This window comes from Octopus sinensis, linkage group LG11 (assembly GCF_006345805.1).
Source record: "Octopus sinensis linkage group LG11, ASM634580v1, whole genome shotgun sequence".
NCBI lineage: Eukaryota > Metazoa > Mollusca > Cephalopoda > Octopoda > Octopodidae > Octopus > Octopus sinensis.
Genome location: NC_043007.1, coordinates 24,998,213 through 25,018,774, shown reverse-complemented (window position 1 = coordinate 25,018,774; position 20,562 = coordinate 24,998,213). Strand labels below are relative to the sequence as shown.

At 37.4% G+C, this 20,562-nt stretch overlaps 1 protein-coding gene across 2 annotated transcripts in view; it reads left to right on the top strand.

Annotated features, from left to right (window-relative positions):
- The window catches only part of LOC115217286 (dynein heavy chain 12, axonemal-like), a 432,620-nt gene that overhangs the window by 46,747 nt on the left and 365,311 nt on the right, over positions 1-20,562 (top strand). For both annotated transcript variants that reach the window (XM_029786929.2, XM_036507253.1), the window contains 4 exons: positions 503-851; positions 3,630-3,721; positions 15,268-15,446; positions 19,856-19,991. In XM_029786929.2, the coding sequence (XP_029642789.1) occupies positions 503-851; positions 3,630-3,721; positions 15,268-15,446; positions 19,856-19,991 (756 nt within the window). The remainder of the gene's footprint in view (positions 1-502; positions 852-3,629; positions 3,722-15,267; positions 15,447-19,855; positions 19,992-20,562) is intronic.

Sequence of the window (20,562 nt, the reverse complement as noted above, 5' to 3'; positions counted from 1 at the left end):
GAAGAGAAGAGTAGAAATTACCTCGTTTTCAGCTCTACAACAATGTCCAGCAAACTGGACTCTTCTACCTTTCACAAGAGATGATTTATGGTAGTTTCCCATATATTTGCATTTTGGTTGGATGACGCTTCCACGAGAGATTTTGAGCTCTCATACGGAGGTTAGTGTAAGTTCCATCTAACCGCCTCTCAAGCTTCTTTGATAACGTCCAGGTTTCTGAGCCATACAGTAGAATTGGTTCGACTGTGGCTTTGAAGATTTGCCATAGGGATCAGCACTTTAGGATGGCTGCCTGCCCTTTGACCGATTTTGTCTTTTCATCCCACAGAGGGTTCAAAAACTACCCTCCTATTTTTGCATTTCTAATTTTGGAAGCCCTGTAGAAATATAGGTACCATTACCCGTCCTCCTCTGACGAAGCTATTGAATAATGAAATGATCCCCATGCTCTTTTAGAAACCTCCAAACTAATGCAATTCATTTTCTTTCTTTCTTCCACTAGTTAAAAGATATTTTGGTACGGACCATCAATGACTGGATATCCCTGTTTGACGAAGACAACTTAAAGTACCTGCCTCTCCTGAAAATGGAACTGACGTTTGATGATGAGAAAATGCAGTTCTACCCACCATCCGGTGATTTAGAAGAGAGTTTGATTTATGTTGTCGAAACGATATGCAACACTCTGCAGAAGATACCTACAGTTCAGTGCTGGCTGGCTGAATCCCAAAGCAGCAATGAATATATTGATGCCACCGTTGCAGACCACATCGTTCAGAATGCCAAAAGCCAACTCCAGAAGGCTGTTGATAGGAATTTCCATGATCCTCAAAACCAACTTCAGTCTTTCGGTCAGTGCTCTTATATTTACATGTTTTTCATGTTTAATTCAATCTGATCTCATTTATGCACTAGTCAGAAAAGAAGAGGTAGTACCCATGGACCTTATTTTTCTTTTAGGTCCTCCCTGAATGATGATGAGAAAGGGAAGGAATCAGAGGATATTGGGATCTTTTCGGTTTGACCGGCAGTTTTTTAAAATAATTTCCACGTAACTAAACACTTTTAAACTTCGTATACTGGTAGAATGTGTTTATAAAATATCTTTTTCTCTTGGCTTTATTGAGAAAATTCTATAGTTTGTAAGATATTTGTTTTTTCTTCAATTTCTGCAATTTCAACCAATCACTGACGTCTATTGAGGTGAAAACATTCTGTGCCATATGAACGTGTCCCTCATTTAAGAAACAGATTGGGTTTATTTACATTTCTGAAGAAAAAAAGATACCCTTCCCCCCACCCCTAATCCTAACCCTAACCCTAAAACAGATTGAAATGCAATAGATCAATAATAGGGTCATAATTATAGGTGACAATTTCATATGACACCGCTAGAAAAACTGCCGTTCAAACCGAAAAGATCCGGATATTGCTATAGGAGTCAGCACTTTCAGATGGCTGCCAATAATTCCTATGAGTTTATCTGCCCTTTGACCAGTTTTGATTTCTCATCCTGCGGAGGGTTCAAAAACTACCCTCTTTTCAAGCAAGCTTATGGTGTTGCTGGTTTAGTTGCCAAAGGCCCAACATTGGAATAGGATGTACTGGGTTACATGTTACCAGTAGCACTCAAGAGCAACCTGAAACCATCTAACTATGGAAAAACGGATGCTGCGCATGGCTTAGTGGTTGGGGTGTTGGACTCATGATCACAAGATTGTGATTTCGATTCCTGGACCGAGCGATGCATTGTGTTCTTAAGCAAAACACTTCATTTCACGTTGGTCTAGTTCACAAAGCTGGCAAAAATGAATAATCCAGCAACAGACTGCCATCTCGTCCATCTTCCATGCATGCATGGATATTTATATATTTATATATATATATATATACATATATACATATATACATACATATACATATACATATATATATATATATATATATATACATATATAAAAATTCGAGCTTGGTCGTTGCCAGTATCGCCTGACTGGCCCCTGTGCCGGTGGCATGTAAAAGCACCCACTACACTCTGGGAGTGGTTGGCATTAGGAAGGGCATCTAGCTGTAGAAACTCTGCTAGATCAAGACTGGAGCTTAGTGCAGCCATCTGGTTCGCCAGCCCACAGTCAAACCGTCCAACCCATGCTAGCATGGAAAGCGAACGTTAAATGATGATAATGATGATGATGATATATATATATATATATATACTAAGGACATCCGACTCACTAGAAAGAGCAGCTAAACTCCAAACCACTAATAGTTGTAATTCTGAAATGGAAAGAGAAATAGAAACGTTTACCCTCTCGTTTCTGGACTATGCATAGTTTTGGCAATCTTTTGCAAATGGATTAAATTAAATTAAATTTATTTACCACTGGCGTTGCACTCATCAGCAGAAAAGCCAAGGACTACCATATATTTATATGCTATAAATTTTCAAAATCCATCGCATTCGCGCGGTTTTCTCAGCAGTAAATATAAACTGCCGATTTAATTTCAAAATTAGCCAAAAAATCATTAATTAATAAATTTTATGGTAGCAAAAAATTCTAGAAAAATTCTCCGCTACCAGCAGTCAAGTGAGAAAGAAAAAATAGTCAATAGACTATATAATATACATTCAAACATATAAGGGATGGCTATAATAGGACATCCGACTCACTAGAAAGAGCAGCTAAACTCCAAACCACTAATAGTTGTAATTCTGAAATGGAAAGAGAAATAGAAACGTTTACCCTCTCGTTTCTGGACTATGCATAGTTTCGGCAATCTTTTGCAAATAAATAAAATAAAATAAAATTTCTTTACCACAGGCATTGAACTCATCAGCAGAAAAGCCAAGGACTACCATATATTCACGAGGCGATAACGAGCATGTCTCGAGTCTATATGCTATAAATTTTTAAAATCCACCACATTCGCGCGGTTTTCTCAGCAGTAAATATAAACTGTCGATTTAATTTCAAAATTAGCCAAAAAATCATTAATTACCTTAAAATTTATTAATTAATGATTTTTTGGCTAATTTTGAAATTAAATCGGCAGTTTATATTTACTGCTGAGAAAACCGCACGAATGCGGTGGATTTTGAAAATTTATAGCATATAGACTCGAGACATGCTCGTTATCGCCTCGTGAATATATGGTAGTCCTTGGCTTTTCTGCTGATGAGTTCAATGCCTGTGGTAAAGAAATTTAATTTAATTTAATTTATTTGCAAAAGATTGCCGAAACTATGCATAGTCCAGAAACAAGAGGGTAAACATTTCTATTTCTCTTTCCATTTCAGAATTACAACTATTAGTGGTTTGCAGTTTAGCTGCTCTTTCTAGTGAGTCGGATGTCCTATTATAGCCATCCCTTATATGTTTGAATGTATATTATATAGTCTATTGACTATCTTTTCTTTCTCACTTGACCGCTGGTGGCGGAGAATTTTTCTAGAATTTTTTGCTACCCTAAAATTTATTAATATATATATATATATACATATACATATACATATATATACATATATATATACATATATATGTATATGTGCACACACACACACATAGGGATGAACTGACAGATGGTCAGATGATATGTATACTGATGCACAATATATGTCCCTTTTGTAGTGGATGAATATGGTTATATGGTTGATGGATCAGCTTCTGTGCAAATTGAGAAATTCATTAGTGAAGACCGAAGTTTTGAAGAATACATCGAGGTAAGTTGTACAAGACGAATCTTTTACCTGAATTCTTGTTACTATCATCAGCTGCCATCAATCTTTGAATTCCCCTGTACATCTCTTGCATCCATTTCACATTATTGTTCACAATTTTAACTCATTCACGTTCTGAAAACTCAACTTCTTTATACCTTGACTTTCTACGAGGTCTTTCATTCAATCCCGAAATAGTTGAAAGCATTTTTGATTCAAGTAGATTGCATATCTCTGCCTGACACTGAATCAGTTTTTGTCGTATTGATTTTTGGTATTCACTTGAAAGGTCTTTGTTAGGGCTGTATCCCAGTTACTGGAACTAAAAGAGGGAACCACAACTTGGCTATTCTATTGTCTAATGGCAGTTGAGTAGAAAATTTAGTTCATTCTTTCACTGATTTCTTTCATTAGATTTCAGCAATGCTGTGACATTTCTTTTGAGGGTTTTTGTCCTTTGTATTGATCCTTAATATTTATTGTAAGCTGGGTTACCTTTTTGACATAGAACGATGCAGATTAATTCATTTCAGACTGGTGTACACTGGCATACACAAAAACAGTCACATACTTACGTACCCATATGTTTACACTCATATGCATACGCACATATACATGCATACACACACACTCACACACATATACATATATATATATATCACCACCATCATCATCATCATCATCATTTAATATCCATTCTCCATGCTGGCATGGGTTGGACAGTTTAACCAGAAGTGGTAAACTGAGGGGCTGCACCAGACTCCAGTCTAATTTGGCATAGTTTGTATAGCTGGATGTCCTTCCTAATACACACACACAACACACACACACACACACACACAAGTTATATTTAAAATTAAAGCTGTATAATTAAAGTATATGTTTGTGTACGTGTGTGTCTATGTGTGTACATTGATACCTGTGTGTGTATACATTTATATATGTATATATATGTATCTATAAATACATACATACATACATACATACATATGTATGTATGGATGTGTATGTATATATATATATGTGCATGTGAATGTCTGCATTCTCTCTCGTTGCTCACATATGACCATTGTCCATCTTTCTTTTCCTACACGACTTTCTAAGGAGTAGATGTCTTCTATCTTTTCTCTTTTCAAAGAAAATATTTCTCCCAGCATTCACTATTTTCCTCTCACCCTGGTCTATCAACCCTCCATGTGAATATATATGATTATGTCCAGCCTGTGTGAATATATGTGATTATGTCCAACTTATTCATTATACCAGATGTTTTAATGAATAGATTTATCGATCAATTCCGATATTGGATTGCATAGAGATTATGGATCAGTTGTCACATCAAATGCTGTTGGGTCCTTGTTACACAGATTTAGGGATAACTTCCTAAGCTTAAAAGTGATCATCACTGTTGACCTAAAAATTGCAACTGCTTAGATCATCATCATCATCATCAATTAGCATCTGCTTTCCATGCTGGTATGGGTTAGATGGTTTGAATGACACTGGTAAGCTGGAGAGCTGCACCAGGTCCCAATTTGATTTGGCATGGCTTCTATGACTGGATGCCCTTCCTAACACCAACCACTCCAAGAATGTAATGGTTGCTTTTTACATACCACCAGTACAGGTGCCAGTTTATGTGACACCAGCATCAGCCATGACTACGATTTGACTTGTCTTGACAGGTCTTTTCAAGCACAGCATATTGCCAAAGATCTTGGTCACTTATCATTCATTGCTTCTGTGTGGGCCCAATGTCCAGAGGGTGCTTTTTACATGACACCAGCATTGGCCATGACTACGATTTCACTAGGCTTCACAGGCCTAGATACTAACTCAAATACACCTACAACTAACTAATTGACTTACATTAACTACATGTTTTGTCACCAACCATAGATTTCAAAAATCTAGTCAACAACCTCAGCAGAAGGATCCCAAACCTCTCTTCTATCAAAGAGATTTTTGATAGAACCATTTCATATTACAGTAGTCCTTCTGTAAATAGTGGTGTCAAAGACAAATCTCTGCATGTGCCTAACCACCGTTTCCCAAATAAGAACAGGCCCCGCTATCCTATCTTGTTCACATCCCCATACTCATTGGATGTAAAAACCAACATAGCCCAAATTTTCCTAGCACTAGTAGATAAGCATTTTTATGACTGTCACCACTACTTGAAAAAAATTTCAACAGGCGCAGGAGTGGCTGTATGGTAAGTAGCTTGCTTACCAACCACATGGATCTGGGTTCAGTCCCACTGCATGGCATCTTGGGCAAGTGTCTTCTGCTGTAGCCTTGGGCCGACCAATGCCTTGTGAGTGGATTTGGTAGACGGAAACTGAAAGAAGCCCGTTGCATATATGTATATATATATATATGTATGTGTGTGTATATGTTTGTGTGTCTGTGTTTGTCCCCCTAGCATTGCTTGACGACCGATGCTGGTATGTTTACGTCCCCGTCACTTAGCGGTTTAGCAAAAGAGACCGATAGAATAAGTACTAGGCTTACAAAGAATAAGTCCTGGGGTCGATTTGCTCGACTAAAGGCGGTGCTCCAGCATGGCCGCAGTCAAATGACTGAAACAAGTAAAAGAGTAAAAGAGTATAAAAGAGATGTTTGAAAGTGAATAATGTTGCACTTGTGAAATGAAAACCATCTTAATATACAAATGGTGAAGACCATAGAAACAAGATGCCTTAACAAAGACACTGAAGCATGTACACTGAACTTACTTTCTAACACCAAGTCTTTAGCATACAAAGTCATACTTACCTCTACTAATTCAAATGGGTCAATCAATAGTAAACATTACATAGGAATGGTGGAGGGCAAGTTCAAGCAATGATACTCCAGCCAAAGTACTTCCTTCAGGCATATTGATAAGAGTAAGAACAACACTGCTATCTAATTACAATTGGCAGCTGAATAAAAACATCAATTATTAAATAAAATGGAAAATGCTGGAGCTGATGTCGCTTATGCACTGTAAAGAAGCATATTATATTAAAAATCCTTAATGGTCCTGTAATGTATTTTGATACAAGGTAAGAGATTTTTGGCTGGAGTTCTGGATTCAGTAACACTGCATGGCACCTTTGGCAAATGTCCTCTAGTATAGTCCCAGGCTGACTAAAGGCTTGTGAGTGGGTCTATTAATAGGAAACTAAAAGAGGCTCATCAAGATATATATATATATATATATATATATACACTTTATTTAAAAGCAGCAGAAATATAACAAAAGCTGTTACTCAGAGTTTCATGTATGTACGTATGTATGTATGCACGTATGTACATACATACATATATGCATGTATGTACATACATACATACATTCATACATACATATAAATATAAGTCTGATACAGACCCTCAGCTTATCAGCCCTGGTCTAACCCATGCCAACATGGACAACGGATGTTAAATGATGATGATGGTGATATATATATATGTTGTATATATATTATTTTTGTGTATCATCATCATCATTATCGTTTAATGTCTGCTTTGTGTGTGTGTATGTGAATTTTTCCTTATCTTGACATATTGTGATTGTTGTAAATGAGTTTCACCATCATATAAACAGTGTCCTTTGTTTCCAGGCCTGCATGGAAACATGTCTGGCTATGGGGGAATGTTACCTTCCTTGCCAGCAGGTGAGGGTTGATGACAGGAAGGGCATCTGCTCATAGAAAAAAAAATCTACCTCAACAAATTCCATATGACTCATGCAAGCATGGAAAAGTGGACGTTAAAAGGCTGTGATGATGTGATTTAGAGGAAGATTTGACTGCTTTGCCAGCTAGTCAAGTGACCATGTAGTAACTTGCCTATTGGCTGGTCCAGTAAAAGTGCATAATGTGATAACATCTAGTATCGTATAATGAGATATTCTTTGTTTTGTGTTATAAAATTTTGATTCCCACAACAAAGAAATGAAATCATGAAAGTGCTGGCTTTAAAGAAGTAAAGATATTATTCCTGTTGTTATTGTTGTTGTTGTTGTTTTAGCTGTGGTAGTTGTTGTTGTTGTTAGTGATAATGTTGTTGTTATTGTTGTTTCTTGTAGCTGAGAAAAAAAATAATTTGTTTTGGTTCATTTAAGAAATAAGTAAATAATGGTGGCTTGCATGTTGACTGGATTAGTGCAAAATTTAAATAACATTCCCTATATTGTGTGTGCATGTGTGTGAGTGTGTGTGTGTGAGTGTGTGTGTGTGTGTGTTTGTGTGTGTGTGTGTATGAGGGGATGCTGAAAAGTTCCTGGCTTTGGGTAAAAGAAAATGTAGGAGGATCAGTTAATTATGATTTTATCTAGCAAATTCCCTGCTCAGATTCACACACTTATTGTAGTGGTCCTTCAGTTTTTCTAAGCCCTGTAAAAAAACTCGGAAGGTTGGGCCTCCTATCAGGCCTTTTGCGATACCATTAAAACTAGTTTCAGTGCCCACTAAGGAAGGAAGGGGTGATAGACGAATAAGGAAGGAAGGGGTGATATCAAACTGGAGTTGGGATGGTGAACATTCAACGCTGAAAAGAAAAATCAAACAGCGTTTCAACTCCGTGTGAGTATATGCGTGTACGTGTGTGCATGTACAAGGGAAGTATGTGAACGTTTGTATGTGTGATTATTATGTACGTTATTTTATATCTTATTTATATATAAAATACTACAATTAGCCATCATTTTTGACAGCATGGGGCTACCTAGTGTATATATAATATATATCATTGTCATCATTTAATGTTTACTTTTCTGTGCTTGCATAGGTCAGACAGAATTTATTGAGGAAGATTCTCTATGTCCAGATGCTATATATATATATATATATATATATAGAGAGAGAGAGAGAGAGAGAGAGAGAGGAGAGTATTGTAGTTTGCTTGAAGCATTATGTATTGTTTGTGAAATATAACATGTCTTGAATGGCACAACAATGCAGAGTGGACTATAATATCTCTCTCTATATAAACGGCAGTTTGTCTGTCTGTGTGTCTGTGTGTCTGTCAGGTTGTACCCTCACCCTGACCATGGCTCTCAACCGATTCTGATGAAACTTGACACACACATAGCCCAATGTCATAATTCAAAACTAACGCAGCAAAAATTTTGAAAAGTTCCCCCAGTTCTGAAAAAAATCGATAAATTCGACATGGGGTCGAGAATCAGAAACACAAACCACAGACTGTCTAGGGGACGCAACTCGACCTTTTTAACTCTCAACTCCATCAATATCCAGCTACCTGAAGCTATTCCTGGTGATGTCCACGTCTACAAATCTATTGATAAGACAGCAGACCCCGCCGAGCTTGCCAATTATCCTGTTGAATTCCTGAATTCACTTGAACCGCCAGGCCTGCCGCCACACATCCTGAAGTTATGCTCATCAGGAATTTGGTTCCACCTAAACAGTACAACAGCACACGTCTGGTTGTGAAACATTTGCCACCTCATTTAATGACGGCCACAATACTTACCCGTTGTGGGAAGGGAGAGGACGTCTTCATTCCACGCATGCACCTTCAACTGTCGGGCACTGACCTACCAATCCACTTCAGGCGTTCTCAGTTTCCTGTTAAACTCTGCTTCGCAATGTCCATCAATAAATCCCAAGGCCAAACGCTACAAGTCGCTGGGTTACAGTTGGGCGAACAGTGCTTCGCCCACGGTCAACTGTACGTGGGCTGTTCACGCGTTGGGAGACGCAATGATGTTTTCATGTTTTCGCCCAAAGGGACAGCTAGGAACATCGATCATCATCATCGTTTAACGTCCGTTTTCCATGCTAGCATGGGTTATATATATATATATATACATATATATACACACACACGCACACGCACACACACACACACGTATATACATGCAAATATATATGTGACTATATTATTAGTTAGTTGTCCATAAGTCAGAAAAAGGGATGCTTGGTTTGCGTAATGTAAACTACTTGACAATGTAAGTGAATGTGTGTGTGTTGTACTAACTGAAAGCTGCAGTACCTGTCTTTGTTGAAGTTGTTAATACAATAGCATGAATCTAACACATATTTTGGATAGATTGCTATGAAAAGATACACTTTAGGTTGGTCCAGGAATGCCAATTCCTTCAGAATTGTTAGATTCAGGCAATTCAGCATATGGTCCAAGTTAAACTTCACAAAGAAAAAAATGGGCAAAAAAATATACAAATCTAAAACGAAATTTTGCTCAGTTTTTTTTTTATTATTTTATTTACTGGAAAAATGTTTTTAATTGAAAAATACTGTGCTAATTTATGTAATTACTGTAAATGAATTATTTCTGTAATCAATAACTTTTCCAGTGATTATTGCAGTGCTTGGGGATACAGATTTCTTGGTGGGAAAAAAAAAAAAATATAATCAATGACCTTCATCTCGTAAGAATGTGCCCCTATGCAAAATTTCAGTGACCTAAGTATTTATATTTGAGCTTTCTTTAAACAGTCAATATTTTAATGTTCCTTAAATTATTTTCAAGTGAATACCATTACAAAAATTTCCTTTGACATATCCAAAAACTATTTTAAAGTGAAAATGACTTTAGAAATACAGTAAATATTTCGTAAAAGACCCGTTCATAACCACAGTGTGAAATAGTTCCTTTTTTTCCATATTTTTTTTTTTTCAAGTGCATTCAATGTATATCACCTCCAAAGATTTGGCTGCTACTTCTAGCACGCCTTGCTACCATGTAACAGCTATTTGTGATAAAGGACCCGAAAATACATGTTACAACACCATGGAACATACATGGTGCTAGTTACTCTCCATTATTTCTACTAATTTGTAAGGTAAGGCAGCGAGCTGGCAGAATCGTTAGTGTGCCAGGTGAAATACATACCAGCATGTCATCCGTTGCTACCCTTTGAGTTCAATTCTACTGAGGTTGACTTTGCCTGTCATCCCTCCAGGGTCAATGAAAATAGTTCCAGTCGAGTACTGGGTGGGGTGGGTTAATGTAATCAACTATACTCCTTTTTCAGTAGAAAGGATTAAAGGTGACGAGTTAGAAGACTCATTAGCACACCAGGTGAATTGCTTAGCAGTATTTCACCCATAGGTATTTGTATTTTTTTAGATTTTAATTAATTATATGGTAAAATAAACATCTTCACACCTAAAAATTAATAAATAAAAATAGAGTACAGTACTGCATAAAACATTAATTAAAAGATATTAAAAGAAAATACGGAGTGGCAGGTGCAGGAGTGGCCGTGTGGTAAGTAGCTTGCTAACCAACCACATGGTTCCGGGTTCAGTCCCACTGCATGGCATCTTGCGCGAGTGTCTTCTGCGAATGCCTTGTGAGTGGATTTGGTAGACGGAAACTGGAAGTGTCGTATATATGTATATATATATATATGTATGTGTGTGTGTTTGTGTGTCTGTGTTTGTTCCCCTAGCATTGCTTGACAACCGATGCTGGTGTGTTTACGTCCCCGTCACTTAGCGGTTCGGCAAAAAGAAACCGATAGAATAAGTACTGGGCTTACAAAAACAATAAGCCCCGGGGTCGAGTTGCTTGACTAAAGGCAGTGCTCCAGCATGGCCACAGTCAAATGACTGAAACAAGTAAAAGAGTAAAAAGAGTAAAGAGAGTGTACCGTAGATGTATAAACAAAAAATCTCACATACTGTATGGAAAACGAAACTCGGGAGGTGAGTGTGTGGTATTGTTTTGCATTTATAATAAAACTAGACTACCTATAACCCATTAGGTCACTGGAAAACTGAGTTGCTTAGCAACAGAGTTTTGTTTTGTAGGTTTTTTCTTTTCCAGGTTAGTTCACATGCTTTCAACAAATGTGACATAAAAATCACTCATAAATGGCTCTCTTCCTTAGAAAAGGAAACATTTGGCTGCTATTCTTGCATGCCTGCTACCATGTAACAAGTATTTTCGGGTCCTTTATCACAAATAGCTGTTATATGGTAGCAAGGCGTGCTAGAAGTAGCAGCCAAATCTTTGGAGGTGATATACATTGAATGCACTTGAAAAAAAACATATGGAAAAAAAGGAACTATTTCACACCGTGGTTATGAATGGGTCTTTTACAAAATATTTACCGTATTTTTAAAGTCATTTTCACTTTAAAATAGTTTTTGGATTTGTCAAAAGAAATTTTTGTAATGGTGTTCACTTGAAAATAAATTAAGAAACATTAAAATACTGTCTGTTCAAAGAAAGCTAAAATATACATACTGTACAAACAACTTGCATTTTTGAAATCACATTCACTTAAAAATATTTCTGAATGATTAAGATAGAAACATTTATTGTAAAAAACAAATCATATTTTTTCATTGTCAAAAATCACTGTTTAATCGAAAGTTTAGAGTTTCTTCCCTTTCAGGACGAAGTTATATTCAGAACATTTTCCCATTATGCACCATTTTGGGTATTTATACTCCAAACCTTAAATATCTCAATTACTACTGCTCCAATTTACACAAAACTTGTTTCATTCTATTCGTATTAACATTTCAGGATAAACTTAATTCATAGTATTTTCCCATTATGTGCCAGTTTGGCTGAGTAACATTGCAAGCAAGCAAGATTCAAACTGACTTTTAATGTATTATAGATAAAGTTTCAATTAGGGAGCGAATATTTAAGAAAAAGTGGAAGTGGATTGGTAGCACAATTAGAAAAGACACACCAAATGTAGCGAAAAGTGCTTTACAGTGGAAACCGGATGGATATAGAAAGAAAGGTAGGCCTAAGAACTCGTTGCGTAGATCAACACAAAAGGAACTAGAGAAAGGGGACATTCATCGCAGAGTATAAGTACAGAAGTGAAAAATTATGCGACGTGGAATTCAACTATAAGTGGCCTATACTCCGCGTTGGAGGGTTAAAGGCAGGAAAAAAGAAATAGATAAATATATACAAATTATAAAAATAATTAAAAAAATATACAGTAAAGTACTGTTTCTACTTCATGGATTTCCATTTATCAAAGGGTGTTTTGGAATGTAACACCCACAATAGTTGAGGGATTACTATATTATGATTCTTATTATCACTAATACTCAGGCAGCAAGCTGGTAGAACCGTTAGCAAGCCAGGTAAAATGCTTAGCAGCATTTTGTCTGTCTTGATGTTCTGAGTTCATATTCAGCCAAGATCAACTTTGCCTCTCATCCTTTTGGGGGTCAATAAAATAAGTAACAGGGGAGCACTGGGGTTGATGTCATTGATTTCCCCCATCTTTCAAAATTGCTAGCCTTGTGCCAAAATAAAAAAAAGGGTTATTATCACTTGTAGTAGAAGTAGTAGCAGCATTAAGTTGTTTACGTCACTTTTAAATTTGAAATAGTTTATTTTGAATTCCCCCTTGAAATGAAGCAGCAAATATAATCAATACTGTTTTATCACCTGCGAGTAATGTAAATCTCAATAATATTGATTTTTGGCCAATATTTGGCAATTAAGTCTCAGACAACAACATCCACCAATTCTTGTAGGCTGATGCAATATATCCTCATACAAGCTGTTTGCTTAGTAATCCAAGCACTGGTTCTTCTCTACTGTATAGATTTCATTCTCTGTTCTCTCTCTCTCTCCCCACCTACCTTGCCCCCCCCCCCCCCGTCTCATTGGCAGAAAGGGAAGAATCTGGCCAAGTTGTGAAATTGTTGTTGTTCTTCTTCTTCTTCCTCCTCCTCCTCCGCTCCCTCCCCCTTTTGTTGTTGTTTAATCCCAGGTCACCCTTCATTGAGCGTGCAAAATCTTTTATTCTTTTATTTTTGTTTTGGCTTTCTTTTTAAGTTTTTTTCTTTTATAAATTTTATTTGTATCTCTATGGTTACTACACCATTCACACAATCAAACAATGGAAATTTACATGGTCACTTGCTTTGCTAGAAATAGCAGCTAAACCTCCTACAAATCACCCCTGCCCCCATCACTATCATAGAGAAAGGAAAAGATGAATTAGATAACGTAGTAGTCATAGATACCTCTTCAAAGAAATATTGGTCAATGGCTGGAAATGCTTTTGATCATAAATCTGTTCTATCATGGTTTACCTAGGGCTAAACAATGACTGCAACTCATCAAGAAGGCTGTTCAGTGTTGTCCTCTATCTTTTAAATTTGTAGAGTATTGTGATATGAGGGAGATTTAGTTGCCAATTTTAGCGTGCAACCATTTAGGGGACCCCTACATTGGATTGAATAAGCTCTGAAGTGTAATTTTATCCTGTTTGTAATCACCCTACAGTTATTCAGCTTTAAGAGAATAGAAGTAAGACTAAATGAAAGGGGGGAGTAATAGAACCAATGAAGTATTGTTTCTATTGTACACTATGGTGTGCAAAATGCAAAGGTGTATGACATAGACAAACAACGAAGCATTGTTTCTTATTTCTTCACTGCCCACAAGGGGCTACACACAGAGGGGACAAACAAGGACAGACAAATGGATTAAGTCAATTATATTGACCCCAGTACGTAACTGGTACTTATTTATTTGACCCCGAAAGGATGAAAGGCAGAGTCGACCTCGGCAGAATTTGAACTCAGAACGTAGCGACAGACGAAATACCGCTAAGCATTTCGCCTGGCATGCAAACGTTTCTACTAGCTTGCCACTGGTATTGTTTCTTTTAACTAAATTATATTCATGAAACCTCTATGGGAATATTTAAGCTTCTAGAATTAGCAGCTAAATTTTCCTCAGAATCACAATCTGTACCCTTAAAACAACATTCATCATCCCTGCTTGCATGGGTCAGATGGAATTTGATGATGGTGTTGATAATGATCATGATGACAATGATAATGATGTGGATGAAATATTGATGATGAGGGTTATGTTAAACAATGATGTCCATACCACCAACAAGTGACAGTGGTGGTGTATTTGTCAGAGCTGACGTAATGTGAATGAATGGTCTTAAGTTTTCAGCCGTAAGTTTGTCTGTGTCATTCACTTTTGCATTTTGTACACCATGGTGAACTGTGACAGAGAACATCAAGTTTTTGACTAAGGCCATCAGATCTGCAGCAGAGATCATCAGACATGTGCAAGAAGTCATCAAAATGTGCATGAAAGCTGTGACATAAGTCACCATAACATTATTGTGATGATGATGATGATCATCATCATCCTCATCGTTTAACGTCCGTTTTCCATGCTTGCATGGGTTGCACGGTTCGACCGGGGTCTGGGAAGCCAGAAGGCTGCACCAGGCTCCAGTCTGATCTGACAGTGTTTCTACAGCTGGATGCCCTTCCTAACGCCAACCACCCCGTTAGTGTAGTGGGTGCTTTTACGTGCCAGGTGAGGCTGGCAAAGTCCACAATCGGTTGATGCTTTTTACGTGCCACCGGCACAGAAGCCAGTCGAGGTGGCGCTGGCATCAGCCACGTTCGGATGGTGCTTTTTACGTGCCACCGGCACAGGTATCACAACTACAATTTCCATTGATTTTTGATGTTGATGTACTAATGTAAGCAGAATTAATTTATCAAACTTGATCTGTTTCTTTTCTTTACATTTTTTTCTTTTTCTTCAAGTACATTGGTCATTTCCAAAACGTTGCTTACACCATCCTGGGACTACCAAGAATCAAACAGTTTGATATGATCCAGTTGGATTGTGAAGATCTCAAACTTGGGCTTGTGAAGGTTGCCCGAGCACATGCTGAAACACTCCTCCATAAAGTCGCTGCAGATCATCGGAAAGAGAACTTATGGTAAAGAAATGAGTTATGGGGGTTGAACCATTCCATGTAATTTATGCTTCATTTTTGCTGTTGGCTTTGTGCTTGTACTTTAATCAAATACCATGTAGCATTCTGTCCGATCAGTTTATTCTGTCTGGTGATTTACCTGGATCAATGCAAATCTTCCACACCAGGTGTCCTGCTCTTCCATAACAGCCTTCAGATCCACAACTGGATATCTACAGTTTATTCTTTTACTCTTTTACTTGTTTCAGTCATTTGAATGTGGCCATGCTGAAGCATTGCCTTTAAGTCGATCAAATTGACCCCAGGACTTATTCTTTGTAAGCCTAGTACTTATTCTATCGGTCTCTTTTGCCAAACCACTAAGTTACAGGGACGTAAACACACCAGCATCGGTTGTCAAGCGATGTTTTGGAGACAAACACAGACACACAAACACACACACACATATATATATATATACATATACATATATACGACAGGCTTCTTTCAGTTTCCGTCTACCAGTTCCACTCACAAGGCTTTGGTTGGCCTGAAGCTATAGTAGAAGACATTTGCCCAAGGTACCACGCAGTGGGACTGAACTCGGAACCATGTGGTTGGGTAGCAACGCAGCATACCTATTGATTTAGATCATCAGTGAACTAAACCCCTCATATTCTTATATATATATATATATATATATATATATATATATATATATATATAATATATATATATATATATATATTATATATATATATATATATAATAATAATAATAATAATAATAATAATAACAATAATAATAATAATAATAATAATAATAATAATTACCAAAAACATGTAATGAAAAGAAATATTACAAGTAACTGCAGAATATGTGGAGATGGACAAGAAACAATAAATCATATTATCTCTAGCTGCCCAGTCCTGGCTAAGAAGGAATATATTCACAGACATGACAGAGTTGGAACCTACATACATTGGAAGCTATGCCAACATTATGGAATAACAACAGAAAAAAGATGGTATAGGCACACACCAGAAAAGGTCACAGAAAACGAGAAAGCAACCATACTCTGGGATATGCCGATACACACAGATAGAGAAATTAAGGCCAACAGACCAGATATAGTTGTCAGAGATCATGAAGAAAAAAAATGCTTTCTAATTGATGTATCAATACCGGCAGATGACAACGTGTCTCTAAAAGAAATGGAGAAACTCTCAAAATACAAAGACCTGGAAATAGAGGTAACTAGAATGTGGAACCTGAAAACAGAAACAATTCCTATCATAGTAGGTGCATTAGGCATGATAAAAAAATATTCAGACAAATACATAACAAAAACACCAGGACTTACAAACACATATAACATACAGAAAATTGCACTACTAGGCACTGCACACATCCTACGCAGAACACTTTCCATACAATAACCATCAGAGCATCACAACAAATCACAGCACATACCCAAGGCACACAGAGCTGCGCTCGGTAGTGAAGTGAAAGCACGCTATAAAAATAAAACTACTGAATAATAATAATAATAATAATAATAATAATTGATAATAATAATAACAATAACAATAATAATAAATAATAATAATAATTCTGAGTCTATCCAGGGCATTCAATTCTTTTGCAATGCTTACCTGGACAATGTTCTACCCATTCTACTATCTTTATTCCCCCATCTCTCTCTTTCTCTCTTCATGTCATGTCTACAAGCATGAACAACTGTGGACCTCCACACCAAAGTCTGAGGATTCGTGATTTTTCTTGGCAAAGACACAGCAGTGGTTTCTTGTTGCCTTTTGTCAGTTTATTTATAGTTATTATTTTATTTTTGTTAGTTACCTGACCTTCCAGGCCCATCCTTGAAGTACAGGGCCTATTTAATGCTTTGGCAAGGGGATTTATTTATGTGACATCAGATCCATACACTAGTAGGCTTGTGTGATGCATGTCTAGGAGTTAGCCTTCCTCTAAATCCTGTATTTCTTAGCCACAGGACCATTGCCTACTATTTGACCCACAGCTAGGGACCTTGAAAGGTATTACCATCCCCAGCTAAAGTGGATGAACGGAAACTCTTGAACTCCCAAGCTGGAGTCTCACTCATCAATTCCAGTTTATTGTTTTTACCCAGACAAAACAATAAATATATACATTACCAGCGTCGCCTTACTGGCACCTGTGCCGGTGGCATGTGTAAAAAGATTCAAGCGAGGTCGTTGCCAGTACCGCCTGACTGGCCCCATGCCGGTGGCATGTAAAAAGCACCCACTACACTCTCGGAGTGGTTGGTGTCAGGAAGGGCATCCAGCTGTAGAAACTTGGCCAGATCAAGATTGGAGCCTGGTGCAGCCATCTGGTTCGCCAGCCCTCAGTCAAAATTGTCCAACCCATGCTAGCATGAAAAGCGGACGTTAAACGATGATTATGATAATACTCACCATAAATGCATTCTTTTATTCTCTTACTTATTTCAGTCATTGAACTGCAGCCATGCTGGAGCACTGCCTTCAAGAGTTTTAGTCAAACAAATTGACCCCAGGACTTATTTATTTAAAGTCTAGTACTTATTCTGTTGGTCCCTTTTGCCGAACTGCAAAGTTATGGGGACATAAACACATCATCACTGGTTTTCAAATGGTGATTTGGGGACAAACGCAGACATAAAAACACACACAGATACATACATATATATATATATATGGTGGGTTTCTTTCAGTTTCTGTTTACCAAATTCACACACAAGGCTTTGGTTAGCCCGAGGCTATAGTAGAAGACACTTGCCCAAGAATGGGACTGAACCCAGAACCATGTAGTTGGGAAGCAAGCTTCTTACCACACAGTCACGCCTGTACCGATACATTTATTAGTTATAGTTAAACAGTTTATTCACAAACGGTATGTATTAGAAAATCCAAGATAAATTTAATACAGCCAGCCTACAGTTTTTTAATACCTATGCTGTCGAAAGTAAACAAATACAAATACATGATCAGACAGACTCCGCAAAAACTGATGTTGGCTGTATCGGCAAGAATTGTATTATTTGGTAAAAATCAATAAAAAGAATATAGTAAACTTGCTATGGGGGAGTGGAAAATCCAACATTTTGGACAGGTCTTCTTTGGGGAAAAGTTGACAGGAAAGATATTAATGAGAGACAGCAGGGTTTTACATCTTGTTAGTTTGCACATGTCAGGGTTATTTCCTTTGCTTGTCTGTATGTGAAGAGAATAACAATATTTATTTACATTGGTTTACTTTCCACTGTATAGATGTTAAAAACTGTGAGCAAACTACATATTTTGTATACACCAGTGCTTTTTATGTGGCACCAGCACCAGTGATAATAGACATACATAAGATCTATACAAAATAGATCTTATATATGTCTATTATCACTGGTGTTGGTGCCACAGAAAAAGCACTGGTGATGGTGCCATGTCAAATGCACTGATGCTGGGGCTATGTAAAAAGCACTGGTGATGGTGCCTCTTAAAAGGCACTGGTGCTATATGAAAAGCACTGGTGATGATGCCATGTCAAAAGCACTGGTGCTGGTGCCACATAAAAGGTACTGGTGCTGGTGCCACATAAAAAGCACTGGTGCTGGTGCTATGTAAAATCAGTGGTGATGACACCATATAAAAAGTACTGGTTCTAGTGCCACATAAAAGGCATTGGTGCTGGTGCCACATAAAAAGCATTAGTGCTGGTGCCATGTAAAAAGCTCTGGTGCTGCTGCTATGTAAAAAGCATTGGTGATGGTGCCATGTAACAAGTATTGGTGATGGTGCCACATAAAAAGCTCTGGTTCTAGTGCTATGTAAAGAGCATTGGTGATGGTGCCATGTAAAAAACATTGGTGATGGTGCCACATAAGCTCTGGTGCTAGCACTATGTAAAGAGCATTGGTGATGGTGCCACATAAAAAGCTCTGGTTCTAGTGCTATGTAAAAAGCACTGGTGATGGCACCATGTGAAAAGCACCCAGTTTGTTCTGTAAAGTGGTTGGCATTAGGAAGGGCATCCTTCATTAGAAACCAAGCCAAAACAGACTATGGAACCTGGTGTGGCACCGGGCCTTGCCAGCTTCTGTCAAGCTGTATAATCCATTGCATGGAAAATGGATATTTAATGACAGTCATGATGATGATGACTGTGACAGTGGGTGGGGATGAGGATAATGGTGGTGGTGGTGGTATTGTTGTTTTACTTGCTGGTGATGTTTATGATGATGGATGATATTGCTGTTGTGTGTTGTATGAAGGTGATGGTAATGTTGCTGTTGTTGTATGATGTGGTAATAATGATGGTGAAGAGGAGAATGAAGAGGATATTTGTTGTCTTTGATGATGTGTATGACAGCAATGAGGATGTTGTTGTCATTGTTGTTGTTGTTGTTGCTACTGCAGGATTTGCCAGGAATTCGAACATATCAAGCAGAGAGCTGAGAAAGAGCCAGAAACCAGTGAAGAATTAATGGACATGATTAATTTTGTGGAATATACTCAGTCTGCTGGACTGACAAACCTGGGCTTACACATCGAAGTAAGTACCGTAAATCCTCAAGTATAGTCTGCTCTTGAGTATAATACGCAGGGGATTTTTAGGGGGCCGTACCTCTGAAAAACCTAAACCTTGTGTATAATACGCACCCCTTCTCTAACTTGAGTAAGGAGGTCTATATAACGTCCTTTGGTTTGTAAAAATGTATACGGTAATGTTCTTTATTATTATTGTATATTATAACATAATACAAACATGTAGCTTTTTTGTGCATTTTGTTTGCAGAAAATAAAGAAATAATGTTTAAAAAATGTTGCTTACTGCAAGTTATGAATGATTCTTTTATGACTTCATTGCTTTCAGGCTTATCTTAAGGTGTTTTCGCGCCCGATATCACAAAATGCATCTGAATAAACATTGCCAGACAACAAATAGAGACTCAGACATTGCTTAGAAAATATTTTTCATTTTTAACCTCGTATATAGTATGCACTAGGATTTTGACCTTTAAATTTTGGGAAAAAAATACGGATTATACTTGACGATTTACGGTAGTCTACAGTAAAATATATGGCAAGTGGCTTGAGAGTATCTTTGTGCTTATTGTGGATAA